Source organism: Oncorhynchus gorbuscha, linkage group LG01 (genome assembly GCF_021184085.1).
Source record: "Oncorhynchus gorbuscha isolate QuinsamMale2020 ecotype Even-year linkage group LG01, OgorEven_v1.0, whole genome shotgun sequence".
NCBI classification, from domain to species: Eukaryota; Metazoa; Chordata; class Actinopteri; order Salmoniformes; family Salmonidae; genus Oncorhynchus; species Oncorhynchus gorbuscha.
The window spans coordinates 31,682,857-31,705,196 of record NC_060173.1 but is presented as its reverse complement, the minus strand read 5'-3'; the positions used below and the strand labels follow the sequence as shown (position 1 = coordinate 31,705,196).

Here is a 22,340-nt window from a genome sequence, read left to right as displayed (position 1 = left end):
AAACGAGAAACGAGAGAAAAGAAGAGAGGGGGAGTAGAGAGAAAAGAAGAGAGGGGGAGTAGAGAGAAAAGAAGAGAAATGGAGAGGGGGGAGGAGTGGGGGAGAAGAAGAAAAGAAGAGAAATGGAGAGAGGGGGATTAGAGAGGGGGAGAAGAGAGAAAAGAAGAGAAAGAGAGAAAAGAGGTCCTTCTGGCTCATTAGAGCATGGCGCTTGTAACGCCAGGGGGTGGGTTCGATCCCCGAGAAAACGTAGAATGTATGCACACATGACTGTAAGTCGAGATAAAAGCGTCTGCTAAATGGCATATATTATTATTATTATATTAAGAGAAAAGAAAAGGAGAGAGGAGGGGTAGAGAGAAAAGAAGATAGGGGAGTAGAGAGAAAAGAGGAGAGGGGGAGTAGAGAGAAAAGAAGAGAAAAGGAGAGAGGGGGAGTAGAGAGAAAAGAAGAAAAAAGGAGAGAGGGGGAGTAGAGAGAAAAGAAGAGAGGGGGAGTAGAAAGAAAATAAGAGAGGGGGTGTAGAGAGAAAAGAAGAGAAGAGAAAAGGAGAGAGGGGGAGTGGAGTGAAAAGAAGAGAGGGGCAGTAGAGAGAAAAGAAGAGAGGGGGAGTAGAGAGAAAAGAAGAGAAGAGGAGAGAGGGGGAGTAGAGAGAAAAGAAGAGAAGGGGAGAGAGGAGAAAGAAAATTGTGCTGAGTGCTGTGACCTATTTTTTCTCTAAGCAAAGCACATTCTCCTGGCTCTCTCGCTCTCTGCAGTGTGAGAGCATGCATCCGTGTAAAACATATTTGTGCTTTATTTTGTGTGTGGACTCACTCCAGGACGTCTCTGTTGAAGAGCAGCTTGCTGTTCCCCAGGAACTCTCCAATCATCTGTCGGCTTAGGCCCTTCCTCTGTAACAGGAAGTGGGCCACGCCCATGGGCGTGTCTGGGACGAAACCACGCGTGATCAGGAAGTGGATGCCTCTCTCTGGGTTCCTAGAGTAGAGATAGAAAGCACAATATAAGTGTATGCATGTGTGTGTGTGCGTATATGTGTGTGAATAGAACCGTAAAGTGATAGGCAACTCTCTCAGTCTCAGTGATTCACATTAGCTCTTTAAAATAACTACAGGCTGCAGGCCAACCGTAAATACAGTTGAAGTGGGAAGTTTACATAGACTTAGGTTGGAGTCATTAAATCTCGTTTTTCAACCACTCCACAAATGTCTTGCTTAACAAACTATATTTTTGGGAAGTCGGTTATAATATCTACTTTGTACATGACACAAGTCATTTTTCCAACAATTGTTTACAGACAGATTATTTCACTTATAATTCACTGAATCATAATTCCAGTGAGTCAAAAGTTTACATACACCAAGTTGTGCCTTTAAACAGCTTGGAAAATTCCAGAAAATGATGTCATGGCTTCAGAAGCTTCTGATAGGCTAATTGACATCATTTGAGTCAATTGGAGGTGTACCTGTGGATGTATTTCAAGGCCTACCTTCAAACTCAGTGCCTCTTTTCTTGACATCATGGGAAAATCAAAAGAAATCAGCCAAGATGATCTGGTTCCTCCTCGGGAGCAATTTCCAAATGTCTGAAGGTACCACGTTTATCTGTACAAACAATAGTATTCAAGTATAAACACCATGTGACCACGCAGCCGTCATACCACTCAGGAAGGAGACGCGTTCTGTCTCCTAGAGATGAACGTACTTTGGTGAGAAAAGTGCAAATCAATCTCAGAACAACAGCAAAGGACCTTGTGAAGATGCTGGAGGAAACAGGTACAAAAGTATCTATATCTAGGTAAAGTGAGTCCTATATCGACATAACCTGAAAGGCCGCTCAGCAAGGAAGAAGCCACTACTCCAAAACTGCCATAAAAAGCCAGACTACGGTTTGCAAGTGCACATGGGGACAAAGGTTGTACTTTTTGTAGAAATGTCCTCTGGTCTGATGAAACAAAAATCGAACTGTTTGGCCATAATGACCATCGTTATGTTTGGAGGAAAAAGGGGGATGCTTGCAAGCCGAAGAACACCATCCCAACCTTGAAGCACGGGGTGCAAGTATCATGTTTTGGGGGTGCTTTGCTGCAGGAGGGACTGGTGCACTTCACAAAATAGATGTTATCATGAGGATGGAAGATTTATGTGGATATATTGAAGCAACATCTCAAGACATCAGTTAAAGCTTGGTCGCAAATGGGTCTTCCAAATAGACAATGACCCCAAGCATACTTCCAAAGTTGTGGCAAAATGGCTTAAACAACAAAGTCAAGGTATTGGAGTGGCCATCACAAAGCCCTGACCTCAATCCTATAGAGAATTTGTGGGCAGAACTGAGAAAGCGTGTGCGAGCAAGGAGGCCTACAAACCTGACTCAGTTACACCAGCTCTGTCAGGAGGTAAGGGCCAAAATTCACCCAACTTATTGTGGGAAGCTTGTAGAAGGCTACCCAAAACATTTGACCCAAGTTAAACAATTTAAAGGCAATGCTACCAAATACTAATTGAGTGTATGTAAACTTCTGACCCACTGGGAATGTGATGAACAAAATAAAAGCTGAAATAAATCATTATCTCTACTATTATTCTGACATGTCACATTCTTAAAATAAAGTGGTGATCCTAACTGACCTAATACAGGGAATTTTTACTATGATTAAATGTCAGGAATTGTTTAAAAACTGAGTTTAAATGTATTTGGCTAAGGTGTATGTAAACTTCTGACTTCAACTGTACTGCTATATATAAATACCACCTTTCCACCTCTCTCTCCCTTTTCCTCTCCCCCTTTCTAGAGCAGATACCTGTTCTGTGAATAATTCTGTGAGTAGCTAGAGGACAATTCAACCCTGCATGTGATCCTTTATCAAATCAAATCAAATACCTTATACACACAAATGTAAAGGTATTAATAAGATTATGTACATATAAATATATGGATGAGCAATGGCCGCGCGGCATAGGCAAGATGCAGTAGATGGTATAGAATACAGTATATAGAGTGGGGCAAAAAAGTATTTAGTCAGCCACCAATTGTGCAAGTTCTCCCACTTAAAAAGATGAGAAAGGCCTGTAATTTTCATCATAGGTACACTTCAACTATGACAGACAAAATGAAAAAAAAAACAGAAAATCACATTGTAGGATTTGTTATGAATTTATTTGCAAATTATGGTGGAAAATAAGTATTTGGTCACCTACAAACAAGCAAGATTTCTGGCTCTCACAGACCTGTAACTTCTTCTTTAAGAGGCTCCTCTGTCCTCCACTCGTTACCTGTATTAATGGCACCTGTTTGAAGTTGTTATCAGTTTAAAAACACCTGTCCACAACCTCAAACAGTCACACTCCAAACTCCACTATGGCCAAGACCAAAGAGGCATCAAAGGACACCGGAAACAAAGTAGTTGCCCCACTGTACATATGAGATGAGTATTGTAGGGTATGTAAACATTATTAAAGTAGCGTTATTTAAAGTGACTAGTGATACCTTTATTAAGTCCATTTATTAAAGTGGCCAGAGATTTGAGTCTGTATGTTGGCAGCAGCCTCTCTATGTTAGTGACGGCTGTTGATAGAAGCTGTTTTTCAGTCTCTCGGTCCCAGCTTTGATGCACCTGTACTGACCTCGCCTTCTGGATGATAGCGGGGTGAACAGGCAGTGGCCTGGGTGGTTGTTGTTCTTGATGATATTTTTGGCCTTCCTGTGACATCGGGTGGAGTAGGTGTCCTGAAGGGCAAGTAGTTTGCTCCTGGTAATGCATTGTGCAGACCGCACTACACTCTGGAGAGCCTTGTGGTTGAAGGTGTTGCACTCAATCACAGGATGCTCTCGATTGTGCATCTGTAAACATTTGTGAGTGTTTTACGTGACAAATTTCTTCAGCCTCCTGAGGTTGAAGAGAAGCTGTTGCGCCTTCGTCACCACGCTGTCTGTGTAGGTGGACCATTTCAGTTTTCCATGATGAGTATGCCGAAGAACTTAAAACTTTCCAACTTCTCCACTACTGTCCCGTCAATGTGGATTGGGGGGTGCTCTGCTGTTTCCTGAAGTCCACGATCATCTCCTTTGTTTTGTAGAATTTGATTGAGAGGTTATTTTCCTGACACCACACTCCGAGGGCCTTGTGGTTGTTGGTAATCAAGCTTACAACTGTAGTGTCGTCTGTAACCTTGATGATTGGGTTGGAGGCGTGCATGGCCATGCAATTTTTGGGTGACCAGGGAGTACAGGAGAGGACTGAGAACATACCCTTGTGGGGCCCCAGTGTTGAGGATCAGCGGGGTGGAGACATTGCTTCCTTCCTTCTCCACCTGGGGGTGGCCCGTCAGAAAGTCCAGGACCCAGTTGCACAGGGCGGGGTCGAGACCAAGGGTCTTGGAGGGTACTATGGTGACGAGCTTGTAGGGTACTATGGTGTTAAATGCTGAGCTGTAGTCAATGGACATCATTCTTACATAGGTATTCCTCTTATCCAGATTGGTTAGGGCAGTGTGCAGTGTGATGGCGATTGCATCATCAGTGAACCTATTGTAGCGGTTAGCAAATTGGAGTGGGTCTATCAGGTAGGGTGGAGGTGATATGATGCTTGGCTAGTCTCTCAAAACACTTCATAATGACACAAGTGAGTGGAATGGAGCGATTGTCATTGAGTTCAGTTACCTTAGCTGTCCTGGGAACAAGAACAATGGTGGCCATCTTGAAGCATATGGGGACAGGGATTGATTGAATATGTCCATAAACACACCAGCCAGCTGGTCTGCTTATGCTCTGGGGACGCGGCTAGGGATGCTGTCTGGACCGGCAGCCTTGCGAGGGTTAACACGTTTAAATGTTTTACTCACGTAAGCCATGGAGAAGGAGAGCCCACAGGCTTATGTAGCGAGCCACGTCAGTGGAACTGTATTGTCCTCAACGCGAGCAAAGAAGTTGTTTAATTTGTCTGGGAGCAAGACGTCGATGTCCGCGACGGGGCTGGTTTTCGTTTTGTAATCCGTGATTGACTGTAGACCCTGTCACATACGTCTCGTGTTTGAGCCGTTGAATTGCGACTCTACTGTATTTTGTCTCTATACTGACGCTTTGCTTGTTTGATTGCCTTGCGGAGGGAAGAGCTGCACTGTTTGTATTCGGTCATGTTTCCAGACACCTTGCCATGATTAAAAGCGGTGGTCTTTACTTTCAGCTTTTGCGTGAATGCTGCCATCAATCCATGGTTTCTGGTTAGGAAAGGTTTTAATAGTCACAGTGGGTACCACATCTCCGATGCACTTCGTAATAAACTTGCTCACCGAGTTAGCGTATACATCAATGTTATTGTCTGAGGCTACCCAGAACATATCACAGTCCACGTGATCAAAGCAATCTTGAAGAGTGGATTCACGATTGGTCAGACCAGCGATGGATAGACCTATAGCACGGCATTTCCTGTTTTAGTTTCTGTCTATAGGCTGGGACAACAAATGGAGTCATGGTCAGATTTGCCAAAGGCAGAGTGGGGGAAGGCTTTGTATGCATCGCGGAAGTTAGAGTAGCCATGATCCAGAATGCTACCAGCTCGTGTCGTGCATTCGATATGCTGATAGAATTTAGGAAGTCTTGTTCTCAGATTAGCTTTGTTAAAATCCCCAGCTACAATAAATGCTGCCTCAGGATGTATGGTTTCCAGTTTACAAAGAGTCCAGTGAAGTTCTTTCAGAGCCGACGAGGTATCTGCTTGGGGGGGATATACACGGCTGTGACTATAATCGAAGAGGATTCTCTTGGAAGATAACGCGGTCAGCATTTGATTGTAAGGAATTCTATTTCAGGTGAACAAAAGGACTTGAGTTCCTGTATGTTGTTGTGATTACACCATGAGTCGTTAATCATAAGGCATACACCCCTGCCCTTCTTTTTACCAGAGAGATATTTGTTTCTGTCAGTGGAGATTGGACATTGGCGAGTAATATGCTCGGATGCGGTGGATGGTGTGCTTGCCTTCTGAGTCTGACCAGTAGGCTGCTCCGTCTACCTCTCCTGCAGCGACTGCGTTGTTTTGGGTCGGCCTCTGGGATAAGATCCCATGTTCAGGGTGGAGCTTCGAACAAAGGATCCGGGAAAGACGTATTCCTGGTCGTAATGTTGGTAAGTTGGTAAGCTTTTATATCCAATTGTTCTTCCTGGCTGTATGTAATAACAGTTGAGATTTTCTGGGCTAACAATGTAAGAAATAATACATTAAAAAAACAAATAACTGCATAGTTTCCTAAGGATCTGAAGAGAGGCTACCATCTCTTTCGGCGACATCTTGCTACATTATAAGGTGTATAATGTGCGTGTTTGCGTGTGAGTGTGAGTGTGAGGTGTGTGTGTGTGTGTGTGTGTGTGTGTGTGTGTGTGTGTGTGTGTGTGTGTGTGTGTGTGTGTGTGTGTGTGTGTGTGTGTGTGTGTGTGTGTGTGTGTGTGTGTGTGTGTGTGTGTGTGTGTGTGTGTGTGTGTGTGTGTGTGTGTGTGTGTGTGTGTGCGTGCGTGCGTACTTACACGTTGAAGAGGTTGAGTCCGATGCGGTAGAGTCGTTTGCGGTGTGTGTCAGTGGAGAGTGTGGGGGATCGGCAGGAGGCAGGGTCCTGGCATCGGTCTCTGGGCAAAGAGAGGACCAGGGCCTGGAGGGCCTCAGTGGTGGGGTCCCTGACTGACTGGGACCCTGGCTGGGATTGGGGGTGATGGGCCTGGGGGTATGTGGAATACTGGTGGTACTGGGGATAGGAGGACTGAGTGGTATACTGGTTAGACTGGGCCGAGGTGGAGGTAGAGGTGGAACTGAGTATCTCTGAGCCACTCTGCCCCCCCAACTTTCTCCCCTGCCCTGTCATAGTTGACTCCATCCTCAACCCTCCTCCCTTCAACAATTCCTCACTGGGAGGGGGGGCAGGGAACTCTTTCTCACCCCCCAGCTGGGAGGTTGTTGTTTCTCTCCCTACCCCTCCACCCCCCTCTCCCCCTCCCCCTTCCATTGAGGTTTGCCTGCTTCCTCCCGCCCCTGTCCCTGTGTTGCCGTGGGTAGTGGTGGTAGTGGAGGTGGTAGTTGTGGAGACAGTGTAGTTGTTGGTGTCGATGTGAACGGTGACATCTCTGAAGGCCATGAGCAGGGAGCTGGCACTGCGAGGCATGCAGGCATTCTGACCAGCCGCCCGAAATGCCTCAGGGTCCATCAGCAGCCCCCCTGTCCCCCCTTCAACCCCCTCCGACAGGCTCCACCCACGCAGGGCCTCGTCTATCGAATGGGCCAGCGAGCGTACCTGGAATAAGAATCATAATACTAGTTATAGGAAGACCTTTAAGCTGTATTATGATGAAACACTAGGCTCACTGTAAAGGCAAACTATTATGATGCTAGGCTATGCTAGTGTTACATAAAGCCCACCTGCTCTGAGAAGCAGTCCTCCAGCTGTGTGAGCGAGGGGCCAGGGCCCATGGCAGGGGAGGCTGAGGGCGGCAGGGAGGTGGAGCGTGAGGGGGGTGGTGGGGGTGTTTTGGGGCGCAATGGTGGGCCCCCACTCTCTAACAGGAAGCTGTGTCGCTGGGTGGGGTTCTGACCCCGGCTGGGGTTGAGCCGGCGCAGGGATATGCGGCGTGGCAACTTGCTCTCTGACAAAGAGTTCCGGATCTTCTGGAAATTCTTACTGAGCTGGTACTGACGGAACGCTGTCTGAATACGACACGCAGCGCGCCGCGACACCAGGTGACCACCGTACCTCAGCTCCAACTCCTCTATCTACAGACAGAGGGGGGGAGAGAAGAAGAGAGAGTAGAGAGAAAAATATTGTTGGCAAGATTTTTGGGGGGAAATATTGTAGTCTTAACAGAACAATGCTAAAAGCCTCCGGTTGTTAAACTGGATGTTTCTCCAAATATAAAAGAAAAGTGGGACAAGCTCTCCTCTCTGAAAACAGTACATTTAACATACATTTACATTTAAGTCATTTAGCAGACGCTCTTATCCAGAGCGACTTACAAATTGGTGCAATCACCTTATGACATCCAGTGGGACAGTCACTTAACAATAGTGCATCTAAAACTAGGGGGGGTGGGGTGAGAGTACAACACACCCTCTCACCAAACTCCAATACCTTTCTACCAGATACACCTATCACTACATCACTGTGTCTCAAACAGAAAGCGAACAAAAGACAAGTAATCCCCTTTTACTTCCTCTGAGGCTCAGATAAAGAGGGGGGAGTGGAAGAGTGGGAAGGAGAAGCAGAGAAGAAGGGGGAGAGGATAAGGACAGAGAATAAGGACAGAGAGAGAAAGACACACACAGAGTGTGGTCCATTTGGCACTTCTCTGTGCAATATAAAGACATATTCTGCAGTCAGCAGGAGCTATTAGCTGTTACCATGACAACCCATCATCCCCCATGTTCCTGTTACCCGTGAGATGGAAGGGCTGGTGTCCTCTCTTTCTTACTTTCTTCTCTCTCTGTCTGACTCTCTCTTTCTCTCTCATCAAGAGTACAGTATCATATACACACAGAAACACAAACCCACAAACCCACCTGTATGCCTCTGCACACACACACACCTGTTTGGTCTTGTTCTCCAGGGCAAGTTCATAGTCGCTGGGTCCTTCTCTACGTGCCACACCTACTGACCCCTCTCCTTCCTGTCTGCTGGCGGAAGTCCCGCCCTCCAGACCCAGCAGCTGCCCATCACTATGGAAACAACAACACTCACCTTCAACGCCTGGGATAACGTGTGTATGTGTGTATGTACTGTATGTGTGTGTGTGTGTTTTAACCTACTTGCTAAGTCTACCAGTTGTTATATAAGCCAGCTCTAAAACCACAGCTACTGTATAAAAGCAAAGACTAATGTTTAAATAATGACTACATCACTAATGTTCTTCTCTGGTTCTACTATTCAGCTAACACTGCGTGTGTGTGTGTGTGTGTGTGTGTGTGTGTGTGTGTGTGTGTGTGTGTGTGTGTGTGTGTGTGTGTGTGTGTGTGTGTGTGTGTGTGTGTGTGTGTGTGTGTGTGTGTGTACTGTACTTGTCTCTCTCTTTCTCTATCTCTATCTCCGTGTGTGTGTGTGTGTGTGTGTGTGTGTGTGTGTGTGTGTGTGTGTGTGTGTGTGTGTGTGTGTGTGTGTGTGTGTGTGTGTGTGTGTGTGTGTGTGTGTGTGTGTGTGTGTCTCTTTCTCTATCTCCGTATATGTGTGTGTGTGTGTGTGTGTGTACTGTACTTGTCTCTCTCTCTTTCTCTATCTCCATATATGTGTGTGTGTGTGTGTGTGTGTGTGTGTGTGTGTGTGTGTGTGTGTGTGTGTGTGTGTGTGTGTGTGTGTGTGTGTGTGTGTGTGTGTGTGTGTGTGTGTGTGTGTCTCTTTCTCTATCTCCGTATATGTGTGTGTGTGTGTGTGTGTACTGTACTTGTCTCTCTCTCTTTCTCTATCTCCATATATGTGTGTGTGTGTGTGTGTGTGTGTGTGTGTGTGTGTGTGTGTGTGTGTGTGTGTGTGTGTGTGTGTGTGTGTGTGTGTGTGTGTGTGTGTGTGTGTGTGTGTACTGTACGTGTCTCTCTCTTTCTCTATCTCCATATATGTGTGTGTGTTTGTGTGTGTGTGTGTTTGCACGTGCTGGAGGCTACCTTTTATAACAACTCTATTAAAAACACCACCATACCCTCGCTGCAGTCCGCTAGCACAGGACTATTAAAGAACCAGTGCACTAGTTTTGTAAAAAATATATTTTTAACAAAAATATACAGTATATTTATATATATTGTTTCATTATTTTTATTATTATTATTATTTTTCAGGGGGTGCTATGCGCTCCAGAGAACGAGTTTCCACTGCTCCAGAGTCTAATGCCGATGCTTGGCATTGCGAACGGTGATCTTAGGCTGACGTTGCTTCCAGAAGTAGTTTGGATCTCAGTAGTGAGTGTTGCAACCGAGGACAGGCGATATTGACGCACTACGTGCTTCAGCACTCGGCCGTCCTGTTCTGTGAGCTCTACCACTTAAGCTGAGCTGTTGTTGCTCCTAGACGTTTCCACTTCACAATAACAGCACTTACAGTTGACCGAGGTAGCTCTAGCAGGGCAGAAATTTGATGAACTGACTTGTTGGAAAGGTGGCATCCTATGACGGTGCCACATTGAAAGTCACTAAGCTTCTCAGTAAGGCCATTGTACTGCCAATGTTTGTCTATGCAGAATACATGGCTGTGTGTTCAATTTTATACACCTGTCAGTAACTGATGTGGCTGAAATAGCCGAATCCACTAGTTTGTATATATAGTGTATATACAGTGCATTTGGGAAGTATTCAGACCCTGTCCCTTTTTCCACATTTTGTTACGTTACAGTCTTATTGATTTTTTAAAATCCTCATCAATCTACGCACAATAACCCCCTAATGATGAAGCGAAAACAGTTTGTTAAGAAATTATTATTATTGATTTTTTAACTACCTTATATACAGTACATACGTTTTCAGACACTTTCCTATGAGACTCGAAATTGAGCTTCGGTGCATCCTGTTTCCATGGATCATCATTGAGATGTTTCTACAACTGTGGTAAATTGTGTGGTAAATTCTATTTATTGGACATGACTTGGAATTGCACACACATATCTATATAAGGTCCCACAATTGACAGTGCATGTCAGAGCAAAAACTAAGCAAAAACAATGAGGTTGAAGGAATTGTCAGTAGAGCTCCGAGACAGGATTGTGTCAAGGCACAGATCTGGGGAAGGGTACCAAAAAATGTCTGCAGCATTGAAGGTCCACAAGAACACAGTGGCCTCCATCATTCTTAAATGGAAGAAGTTTGGATCCACATAGGCTCTTCCTAGAGCTGGCCTCCCAGCCAAACTGAGCAATCGGGGGAGAAGGGCCTTGGTCAGGGAGGTGACCAAGAATCCAATGGTCACTCTGGCAGAGCTCCAGAGTTCCTCTGTAGAGATGGAAGAACCTTCCAGAAGGAAAACCATCTCTGCAGCACTCTACCAATCAGGCCTTTATGGTAGAGTGGCCAGACGGAAGCCACTCCTCAGTAAAGGGCATATAGATAGTCCGCTTGGAGTTTGTCAAAAGGCACCTAAAGGACTCTCAGACCATGGGAAACATGATTCTCTGGTGTGCTGAAACCAAGATTGAACTCTTTGGCCTGAATGCCTAGCGTCACATCTGGAGGAAACCTGGCATCATCCCTACGGTGAAGCATGGTGATGGCATCATCTTGCTGTGGGGATATTGTTCAGCGGTGTGGACTGGGAGACTAGTCAGGGTTGAGGGAAAGATGAACGGAGAGGTCCTTGATGAAAACCTACTCCAAAGCGCTCAAGACCTCAGACGGGGGCAAAGGTTTAACTTCCAACAGGACAACAACCCTAAGCACACAGCCAAGGCAACACAGAAGTGGCTTTGGGAAGTCTCTGAATGTCATTGAGTGGCCCAGCCAAAGCCCGGACTTGAACCCGATCGAACATCTCTGGAGAGACCTGAAAATAGCTGTGCAGCTATGCTCCCCATCCAACCTGACAGAGCTTGAGAGGATCTGCAGAGAAGAATTGGAGAAACTTCGCAAATACAGGTGTGCCAAGCTTTTAGCACCATACCCAAGAAGACTCAATGCTGTAATTGCTGCCAAAGGCACTTCAACAAAGTACTGAGTAAAGGGTTTGAATACCAACATTTCAAAAAAAAAAACAGTTTTTACTTTGTCACTATGGGGTATTGTAAGTAGACTGATGAGGGGAAAAACAATGTAATCAATTTTAGAATAAGGCTGTAACAAAATGTGGAAAAAGTCAAGGGGTCTGAATATTTTCCGAATGCACTGTACATAAACCCTGTTGCCGTTCATTTTGCTCAACCTGACACACTATTAGTTCTCTGAGATGCATTGGGATAGAAAGGGTTAAGATGTCATGCAGGGGAGGGGACATTGGGAGGAAACTACTTCAAAGGAAATCTTTCTGGATCCACAGGGTCAACACACTGTCCCGTATCTTGGCCTGAATGAGGAGTTTGATTAGAAACCTTTTCTATAGTTCTATGTCCAAACTGCTGTTTTTACCTGAAGGGAATATTGTTGTCACGCCCTGATCTGTTTCACCAGTCTTTGTGATTGTCTCCACCCACCTCCAGGTGTCACCTGTTTTCCCCATTAGTCCCTGGGTATTTATTCCGGTGTTCCCTGTTTGTCTGTTGCCAATTTGTCTTGTCTTGTCAAGTCAACCTGTGTGTTTTTCCATGCTCCTGCGTGTTCTTGTTTCTCTTTTGCTAGTCCTCCCGGTTTTGACCCTTGCCAGCCTTGACTCTGAACCCGCCTGCCTGGCCATACTGCCTGCCCTGACCTCGAGCCTGCCTGCCTGTCACACCCTGACCATAGTTTGCTTTGTATGTTTCTATGTTTTGTTTGGTCAGGGTGTGATCTGAGTGGACATTCTATGTTGTGTGTCTAGTTTGTCTATTTCTATGTTTCAGAGGCAGGTGTTAGTCATTGTCTCTGATTGGGAACCATATTTAGGTAGCCTGTTTTGTGTTGGGTTTTGTGGGTGGTTGTTTCCTGTGTTAGTGTTTGTGCCACACGGGACTGGTTTCGGGTTTTCACTTTGTTGTTTTGGTTATGTGTTCATGTTCAGTTTTCTAATTAAAAAACCATGGACAACTACCGCGCTGTATTTTGGTCCTCATCTCCTTCCCAGGAAGAAACCCGTGAGTGACACTGCCACTCTGTACCTCCTGGACTCTGACCTTGTTTATGATCTTTTGCCTGTCCACGACCATTCTATTGCCTGCCCCTTGGATTATAATAAATATCAGACTCGAACCATCTGCCTCCCGTGTCTGCATCTGGGTCTCGCCCTGTGCCCTTATAATTGTGTATCTACAGTACCAGTCCAAGGTTTGGACACACCGACTGATTCAAGGGTTTTTCTTTATTTTTACTATTTTCTACACTGTAGAATAATAGTGGAGACATCAAAACTATGAAAAAACACATATGGAATCATGTAGTAACCAAAAAAGTGTTAAACAAATGAAAATTTGACCTAGAAGGAGAGTGATGGAGTGCTGCATCAGATGACCTGGCCTCAACAATCAACCAAACTAAACCCAACTGAGATGGTTTGGGATGAGTTGGACCGCAGAGTGAAGGAAAAGCAGCCAACAAGTGCTCAGCATATGTGAGAAAACATTCCTCAAGAAGCTGGTTGAGGGAATGCCAAGAGTGTGCAAAGCTGTCATCAAGCAAAGGGTGGCTACTTTGAAGAATCTCAAATATAAAATATATTTAGATTTGTTTAACACTTGTTTGGTTACTACATAATTCCATGTGTTATTTCATAGTTTTGATGTCTTCACTATTATTCTACAATGTATAAAATAATAACACATATTTTATAAACCTTGAGTGACTAGGTGTGTCCAAACCTTTGACTGGTACTGTATATAATTGTAAACATGTATCACATTCCTCATGTATGGTTCTATATTTTGATTGATTTAATGTTGATTCTGTGAACCAATAGTGTTTCTTGACCTCCTGTTTCAGGATGTGAAGTCACTGAGCACTGCCCCAATATATAGGACTTTTCACCTGGAATATGAATGGCTGAAGAAGACTTATCCCACTGGGTACACACTGGTTGAACCAACATTGTTTCCACATCATTTCAATTCAATTACGTTGATCCAGTGTCGAATAGACGTTGAATTGACGTACGTGCCCTGTGGGAAGGGTCGAAATACACACACACACACACACACTGGTTTCTCCGCCTCCTCTAATGTCACAGTGAAGGAGAAATGAACATCTGTCATCTCACATCACCGTATAGACACCCACAGTCAGAGGACACACACATACCTTTACAAACATACACAAGCTCACTCACTCACACATGAACATGAATATAACATGCAACCACAAGGCCAATACAGTCAGTTGTGGTATGATCAGTGTATATTGAGTTATCTCTAGTCTAAAGGTTATGTCTGCCTCTACACCTTTACCTCTATTTACCAACAGGCAAAACCGCTCTGAACTGTGGGTGAATACTTTGTGAATACTGTTTAGACTAACTTCCACTCTGAGAAACTCCCCTGTCTATCTGGACTTACAGGGGACACACACATGCGAACACACACACACACACACACACACACACACACACACACACACACACACACACACACACACACACACACACACACACACACACACACACACACACACACACACACACACACACACACACACACACACACACACACACACACTTTGTACAGTCACAGTACAGTATGTGAGACTTATTTAGCCCAAACAACTACCTCTTTCCCTACTGTATTTATTTATTTTATTATTTATTTATTTTGTTCCTTTGCACCCCGTTATTTTTATTTCTACTTTGCACATTATTCCACTGCAAATCTACCATTCCCGTGTTTTACTTGCTATATTGTATTTACTTTGCCACCATGGCCTTTTTTTGCCTTTTTTTGCCTTCGTATACACATCGTATATAGACTTGTTTCTACTGTATTATTGACTGTATGTTTGTTTTACTCCATGTGTAACTCTGTGTCGTTGTATGTATCGGACTGCTTAGCTTTATCTTGGCCAGGTTGCAATTGTAAATGAGAACTTGTTCTCAACTTGCCTACCTGGTTAAATAAAGGTGTTCTCAACTAGCCTACCTGGTTAAATAAAGGTGTTCTCAACTAGCCTACCTGGTTAAATAAAGGTGTTCTCAACTAGCCTACCTGGTTAAATAAAGGTGTTCTCAACTAGCCTACCTGGTTAAATAAAGGTGTTCTCAACTGCCTACCTGGTTAAATAAAGGTGTTCTCCCTCCAGCCTACCTGGTTAAATAAAGGCGTTCTCAACTAGCCTACCTGGTTAAATAAAGGTGAAATAAATACAACATCATATGTAATGACAACATTGCCCTTCTCCCTCCAACCTCCTGAGGGCTACAGAGCTTTAGGTTGAATCAGTCACTGTTAGCACTTTCACTAGCACACACACACAGACATGTCCATGCACACACACACACACACACACACACACACACACACACACACACACACACACACACACACACACACACACACACACACACACACACACACACACACACACACACACACACACACACACACACACACACACACACACACACACACACACACTGAAGGGAGTTCCATGGGGGCAAAATGACAGAGCCATTAGATAGCCCTGCTGAGAGAATCAGTAATGGCACTGCAGGATAGACTGGAGAGAGGGAAGATCAAAGGAGAGAGAGACACACACAGACAGACAGAGAAGGAGAGAGAGAAAGCAAGAGAGAGAAAGCAAGAGAGGGAGAAAAAGAGAGAAGAGAGAGAAAGAGAGAGAGAGAGAGAGAGAGAGAGAGAGAGAGAGAGAGAGAGAGAGAGAGAGAGAGAGAGAGAGAGAGAGAGAGAGAGAGAGAGATAGCGAAAGAAAGAAAGAGTGAGAGATGTGAGAGAGAGCGAGAGGACAAGAGGGGGCAGATGGAAGGAAAAAATAAATGGAAAAACAGACAGTCACAGAGGAAGAGGCAGAGAGAAAAAACTATCTAGATGGAGTGTTTTCAGAGTGTGGAAGCCACAACCTTACCTGGAGGAGCCAGTGAGAGCAGCCTCTGGAGCCTCTGGAGCAGGACAACAGAACTGATGTAGTATTGTCTGACTCCTGTAGAGGGATAGAGGACAAAGAGAGGAGAGAGGGCAGAGGAGATAGGAGTGAGGGGAAAGGGGGAAAAGGAGGGGTATAGTGTGACTGTTTCTTTACTCTAAAACAGCCGAGTTGGCTCAAAACCAAATTCTCTCAACACACACAGACACACACATGCACACACACAAACCTTAAAACAACAGAAACAGAATTCAGCTATCGGACATATTTAACAAATACAGACAGATGGTTTCTCTCTCTCTCTCTCTCTGTCTCACACAAATACACATGCACACACACACATACGCACACACAAATTTGCAGTGTTTGCTTGTTGCCATGCCAAACATTGTCATAACAATGTCATGATATATGGCTTGAGAAAGATAGTCAGAAGAGTTAGCTAGACCTAAGTCATCAGTGATGTATTTTGGGGTCTGGGGTGTTTCAGGTCTCTCAACATCAGATTAGTTGTTGTGATGATGTATGGAAACCTGAGTTGCCTCCTGAAGATGACCTTCAACTGCCAGCCCGCCGTCACCAGTGTCCTGGCAAATGACTTGGGCTTTTCCCGAGCTCTGACAAATGTAATGTCCTGCTTTGATGCATGCAAGCGTTTTTCATGAACTGTTTTAGGAAGAGTTCAATCCCAGCTGCTTACAAAAAAACTTATAGGACCAGCAGGGACCTGGTAACAGTGGAATTAGTCTGTCTCTATTGGCCATAGCAAGGTCACCTCTCTGTCTGTACAACACTAACACACATCTCAGCCATTACATCTCTAATACAGAGAGCAGATTAATATTTTAACATGACACGTCTCCCTCTGCTCTCTCTCCTTCTCTCTGCTCTCTCACTCCATATCTCTCTCTAACCTAGCCCCATTGCCCTAGCCTAGACTCTCATACGCATTATTAACAATCTAGGAGCGAGGGGTCAGAACACACAGTTACTCTCTCTCTCTCTCTCTCTCTCTCTCTCTCTCTCTCTCTCTCTCTCTCTCTCTCTCTCTCTCTCTCTCTCTCTCTCTCTCTCTCCAGAGAGTAGGTGATTACAGTTCGCTCCATGGGCTAAGTGGGCCAGATACGTGTGGATCAGCTGGAGGAAGGAGGGGGGAGAAATAGGGGGAGAGGAATGATACTCTCATCAATAGGCAAACCCATGTGCAGTCCCCCCACCAACACACACACACACACACACACACACACACACACACACACACACACACACACACACACACACACACACACACACACACACACACACACACACACACACACACACAGCCTATTTCAGCATGTACAGTATGTTATACAGTCTGCCGATCCCCCCGCAAAAAAAAAAGAGTGACAAAAAAATTACAGTTTGTGCACTGCGTAATGTGAGAAGAATATTGCCAGTCATATGGATAGATGTAGTTGTTGAAGGGAGAGAGAAATATGAATATCTATATAAATCAATATTTTCTACTGTAGTTCCTGAATATCCTGTATGTCATTGCCTCTAGGTTTCCAAAGACAGACAGCTCTAATATCAGTAGGAGTCCACAGGTCCAGCCTGATGGAACTGTGGTTGTTCCTCACAGCCAAGCATCATCAATCTTGCATTTTATTCCTCTCTTCTCCCCTCCTCTGTTCCCTCTTTACTCCATTCTTTTCCCCAGAGGGGGGGGGGGCATCACACACACACACACACACACATACACACACACACACGGATACATATGCAGACGTACAGTACACTCCCACACACACACACACAAGGTTTTTTTTTTCAAATTGATTTAGAACCATGGAGAGGGCTGCTACAGCTATAACAGTAGAGCTGGCTGCATTTATTCTTAACAATTACAGTTGGCAGTTGTAGAGTTGTATTCAATCCAACTAGGCCTACGGTCCCATATTTAAAACTGACCCCTCAATCAGGTTTCAAAGCAGTGTTTCTTTGCCAAGAGTGCAGCATGCATTTGAGCCATATCCCTCCAAACAAACACACACACACACGCACACATGCACACATACACATGCACGCACACACACACACACCACACACACACAGCTGTTTGTTATATAATCTCCCATGTTTTGGTCTATTTTGGCAAATAATCCGCTTCTGTAAATTCTCCACGTCACTCTCACGATGACCCTACCGTTAAAACAGCCAACTTCAGAGGGCTGGTAGGCTTATATTTTACAAACTGGACATTTTCGAGTTGCCACACACACTTTATTTTGTTTGCAATGCTAAAGGCTATAGTAAACAGACTCACTCTGATTGCCTGGTGAGAGCCAGCGAGCGACAGAAAGTGGTAGGAGTGAGGGGAGCTAGGGGAACCAGGGGAACCAGTATGTGGCAGCCCATGCTAGTCCTGCTGTCCTCCCCCTCACCCAGGATGGCCTCGCCTTGCAAAGGGCTCAGTGACTGTGGCTGGGAATGGGCCGGTACCAGCTGCATGTCCTCTGGATTGGCGGGCTGAGGAGAGGACTTTTCTGGCTCAGCAGGATGAACCTCAGGCATGGGCTGGGCGGGCAGAGAACCGGTGTCTTGTGGGTACGGATGTTGATGCTGAGGATGATGACAATGAAGGCTCGGGTTGTGTTCTGGGTGATGAGGGTCAGGTTGTACACCTCTTACTTCACGCAGATTCCTGTTCTCCCCAAGCAGCTCACCCACGCGTCGGTCCAGTTCGTCAATGCGCAGGCGTTGTGTTTGGATGAGGCTCTGCTGGTTCTGAACAATAGTGGTCAGTTCTCTAAGGTATAGAACTGCCTGAACTGGGTTCTCTAGCAGGCTGGTCCCCTGCACAGCCATGACCATAGAGAGAGAAAGAGATAGGAGAAGGAAAAGGAGAAAGAGAGAGAGATGATCAAGTGTAGAGGAGAGGTAGCCTAAATTCCTTCTTCCTGCTAGAATAGATGAATGAGATGAGAGGTCTTCCCCCTCTCTTCTCCTTTGCTTTTTATTCTTCCATTAGTCTCTCCTTTTGTTTTACTCTTCTCTTCTGTTTTTAATCCTCTGTTCTGTTTCTGAGATGATCGGTAGCAAAGAGACAGATAAATAGGCTTCTCCGTTTCAAAATGGAAAGAGAGAGAGAGAGAGACATAGAAAAAGAGACAACGATCTGATGTATATATTCCTGTCTTCCCGTGATAAGAGATTCTCTCTCCTCTCTCCCTCGCAGACACTGATACAGTTCTGCTGACTGCTGCTGATGATGGAAGGATCCAGATGTGACCGGAGGAGGGGCGCAAGGCGAGTTGGGCAAGGGTGTGTGGCGTCATCACACATGAATGCGCACACGCAAGCGCACACACAAGCCTAGTGTGTTTAACACTCTCCTCTCTGTATCTCTGTAGTTATTTAATGTAGGCTTATTTCTGAATTATGAATTATGTAACACATGCTCTGTCTGCGCACTATAGCTCATCACACACACAAGTACTCACGCACGCACACACGCAAGCGCACACTACCGCTCCGTAGCAATCACATCTGTAGCCATGAAATGCTTTGAAAGGCTGGTCATGGCTCTCATCAACACCATCATCCCAGAAACCCTGGACCCTCTCCAATTCGCATACTGCCCCAACAGATCCACCGATGACGCAATCTCTATTGCACTCCACACTGCCCTTTCCCACCTGGACAAAAGGAACACCTACGTGAGAATGCTGTTCATTGACTACAGCTCAGCGTTCAACACCATAGCACCCTCAAAGCTCATCACTAAGCTAAGGACCCATGGACTGAACACCTCCTTCTGCAACTGGATCCTGGACTTCCTGACGGCCCGCCCCAGGTGGTGAGGTGAGGCAACAACACATCCACCACACTGACCATCAACACGTGGGCCCCTCAAGGCTGCGAGCTCAGTCCCCTCCTGTACTCCCTGTTCACCCTGTTCACCCATGAATGCGTGACTACGCACGATTCCAACATCACCAATATGTTTGCCGACAACACGACAGCGGTAGGCCTGATCATTGACGACAGTGTGGTGCAAGGATAACAACCTCTCCCTCAACGTGGGCAAGAAAGGAGATTATCGTGGACTAGACTATAGGAAATGAGGGCCGAACACACCCCCATTCACATGGACGAGGTTGTAGTGGAGCGGGTCGAGAGCTTCAAGTTCCTAGTGTCCACATCACTAGGGACCTATCATGGTCCAAACAGTATATCACTAGGGCCGAACTCCCTGCCATCCAGGACGTCAATACCAGGCAGTGTCAGATTGTCAAAGATTCCAGCCACCCAATTAATAGACTGTTTGTTCTCTCTGCTCCCTGTTTGTTCTCTCTGCTACCAGAGCGCCAAGTCTGGGACACAAATGCACCTGAACAGCTTCTACCCAGAAGCCATCAGACTGCTAAACAGTTCATCAAATGGTTACCTGGACTATTTACATTGACCCCTTTATTATTTATTTATCTTCATTGTTTTGCACTGACTCCCTTACACTGGCTCTATGCACACTCATTAGACTCTACCCACACACATACTACACTAACACACACACACACTCCCACATGCATATTGCTCATGCTCACACACACAAAACACACACCCACATGCATATTGACGCCACACACACAAACACTCAAACACTGACACACTTTCACACTGCACATACGCTGTTGCTACTCTGTTTGTTATATATCTTCCTTTCCTAGTCGCTTTTACCCCCACCCACATGTACATACTGTATTACCTCAATTACCTCAACTACCTCAACTACTTCGTACCCCTGCACAATGGCTCGGTACTAGTACTCCTTCTATATAGTCTCATTATTATTTTTATTGTGTTACTATTTCCTTTTTTTTTTAGCAAATATTTGTCTTACTTTTTAACTCTACATTGTTGTATCGTATGTAAGCAATTCACTGTAAAGTTTACGCCTGTTGTATTCGGCGCATGTGACCAATAGAATTAGATTTGATTTGACGCACACACACACACAGAGACACACACACACACACACACACACACACACACACACACACACACACACACACACACACACACACACACACACACACACACACACACACACACACACACACACACACACACACACACACACACACACACACACACACACACACACACACAGAGAGAGGGAGCTCTGTAGAAATCTGGTGGTCGACACCAGAACTACACTGGACTTTGTGCAAACTGTAAACCACATATCCTGAGGCCACATTTATTGTAGCTGGGGACTTAATTAAAGGAAATCTGAGGAAAACACTCCAGAAATTCTGTCAACACATGGCCTTTGCTACTCACGGCGAGAGTGTTCTTGGTCATCGCTATTCTCCTTTCAGGGACGGCTACAATGCCCTCTCCCCACCCTTCCTTCTGGAAATCTGACCATGCCTCTATCCTGCTCCCCCTTATTGGCAGAAACTTAGGCAGGAAGAACCCGTGGTAAGGACTGTTCAAAATAGGTCTGACCAATCGGAATCTATGCTTCAAGATTGTTTTGATCAGGCGGACTGGGATATGTTCCAGGTCGCCTCTGGGAATATTATCGAAGTATACACTGACTCGGTGACTGGGTTCATCAGTCCACTGGGTTCATTCTGGGTTCATACTGTGACGATTAGAAACCGTGGATTGATGGCAGCATTCGTGCAAAACTGAAAACGAGGACCATCACATTTAACCACGGCAAAGTGTCTAGGAACATGAACATGCACAATCAGACCAACTATGACCTCCGCAAGGCAATCAAAGTGGAAAAACTTCAGCATAGAGACAACGTGGAGTCACAATTCAACGGCTCAGACATGAGATGCGTGTTTTTATTTTTTTATTTTACCTTTATTTACCCAGGCAAGTCAGTTAAGAACAAATTCTTATTTTCAATGACGGCCTAGGAACAGTGGGTTAACTGCCTGTTCAGGGGCAGAACGACAGATGTCAGCTCGGGGGGTTTGAACTCGCAACCTTCAGGTTACTAGTCCAACACTCTAACCACTAGGCTACCCTGCCGCCCCACTAACACTAACCCTGTGTGACAGGGACTACAGACAATCACAGATTATAAAGGGAAAGTCAGCCACATCGTGGACACCGACACCTCGTTTCTGGACAAGCTAAAAACCTTTGCTTGCTTCAAGGAAAACAACATTGGGCCACCGACGTGGGCCCCACCACTCACAAGGACGGTGTGCTGCCAATCTCTGTGGCCGATGTGAGTAAGACATTTAAGCATGTTAACCCTCGCTAGGCTACTGACCCAGACTGCATCCCAAGCCGCGTCCTCAGAGCATGCGCAGACCAGCTGGCTGGAGTGTTTACCTACATATTCAATCTCTCACTATCCCAGTCTGTTGTCCCCACTTGCTTCAAAATGTCCACTATTGTTCCTGTGCACAAGAAAGTGAAGGTAACTGAACTAAATTACTATCGCCCCCGTAGGAGTTTAATTCTGTAATCATATGTGCTTTGAGAGGCTAGTTAAGGACCATTTCACCTCCATCTTACCTGACACCCTAGACCCACTACAATATGGATTGCGCCCCAACAGAGCCACAGATTATGCAATCGCCTATCCCACATTTACAAGAGAAATACCTATGTAAGAATGCTGTTCAGCCTTCGTCACCATAGTACCCTCCAAGCTCATCATTAAGCT

General features: G+C 45.4%; 1 protein-coding gene across 1 annotated transcript in view; it reads right to left on the bottom strand.

Annotated features, from left to right (window-relative positions):
- LOC124042114 (IQ motif and SEC7 domain-containing protein 3-like) overlaps positions 1-18,881 on the bottom strand; it is a 33,983-nt gene extending 15,102 nt beyond the window's left edge. The window contains exons 1-6 of the mRNA XM_046360498.1: positions 17,967-18,881; positions 15,641-15,715; positions 8,566-8,695; positions 7,406-7,756; positions 6,523-7,280; positions 817-978 (exon numbers count right to left, since the gene is read on the bottom strand). Of these exons, the coding sequence (XP_046216454.1) occupies positions 817-978; positions 6,523-7,280; positions 7,406-7,756; positions 8,566-8,695; positions 15,641-15,715; positions 17,967-18,514 (2,024 nt within the window). The 5' untranslated portion in view covers positions 18,515-18,881. The remainder of the gene's footprint in view (positions 1-816; positions 979-6,522; positions 7,281-7,405; positions 7,757-8,565; positions 8,696-15,640; positions 15,716-17,966) is intronic.
- Between the last annotated feature and the right edge of the window lie 3,459 nt (positions 18,882-22,340).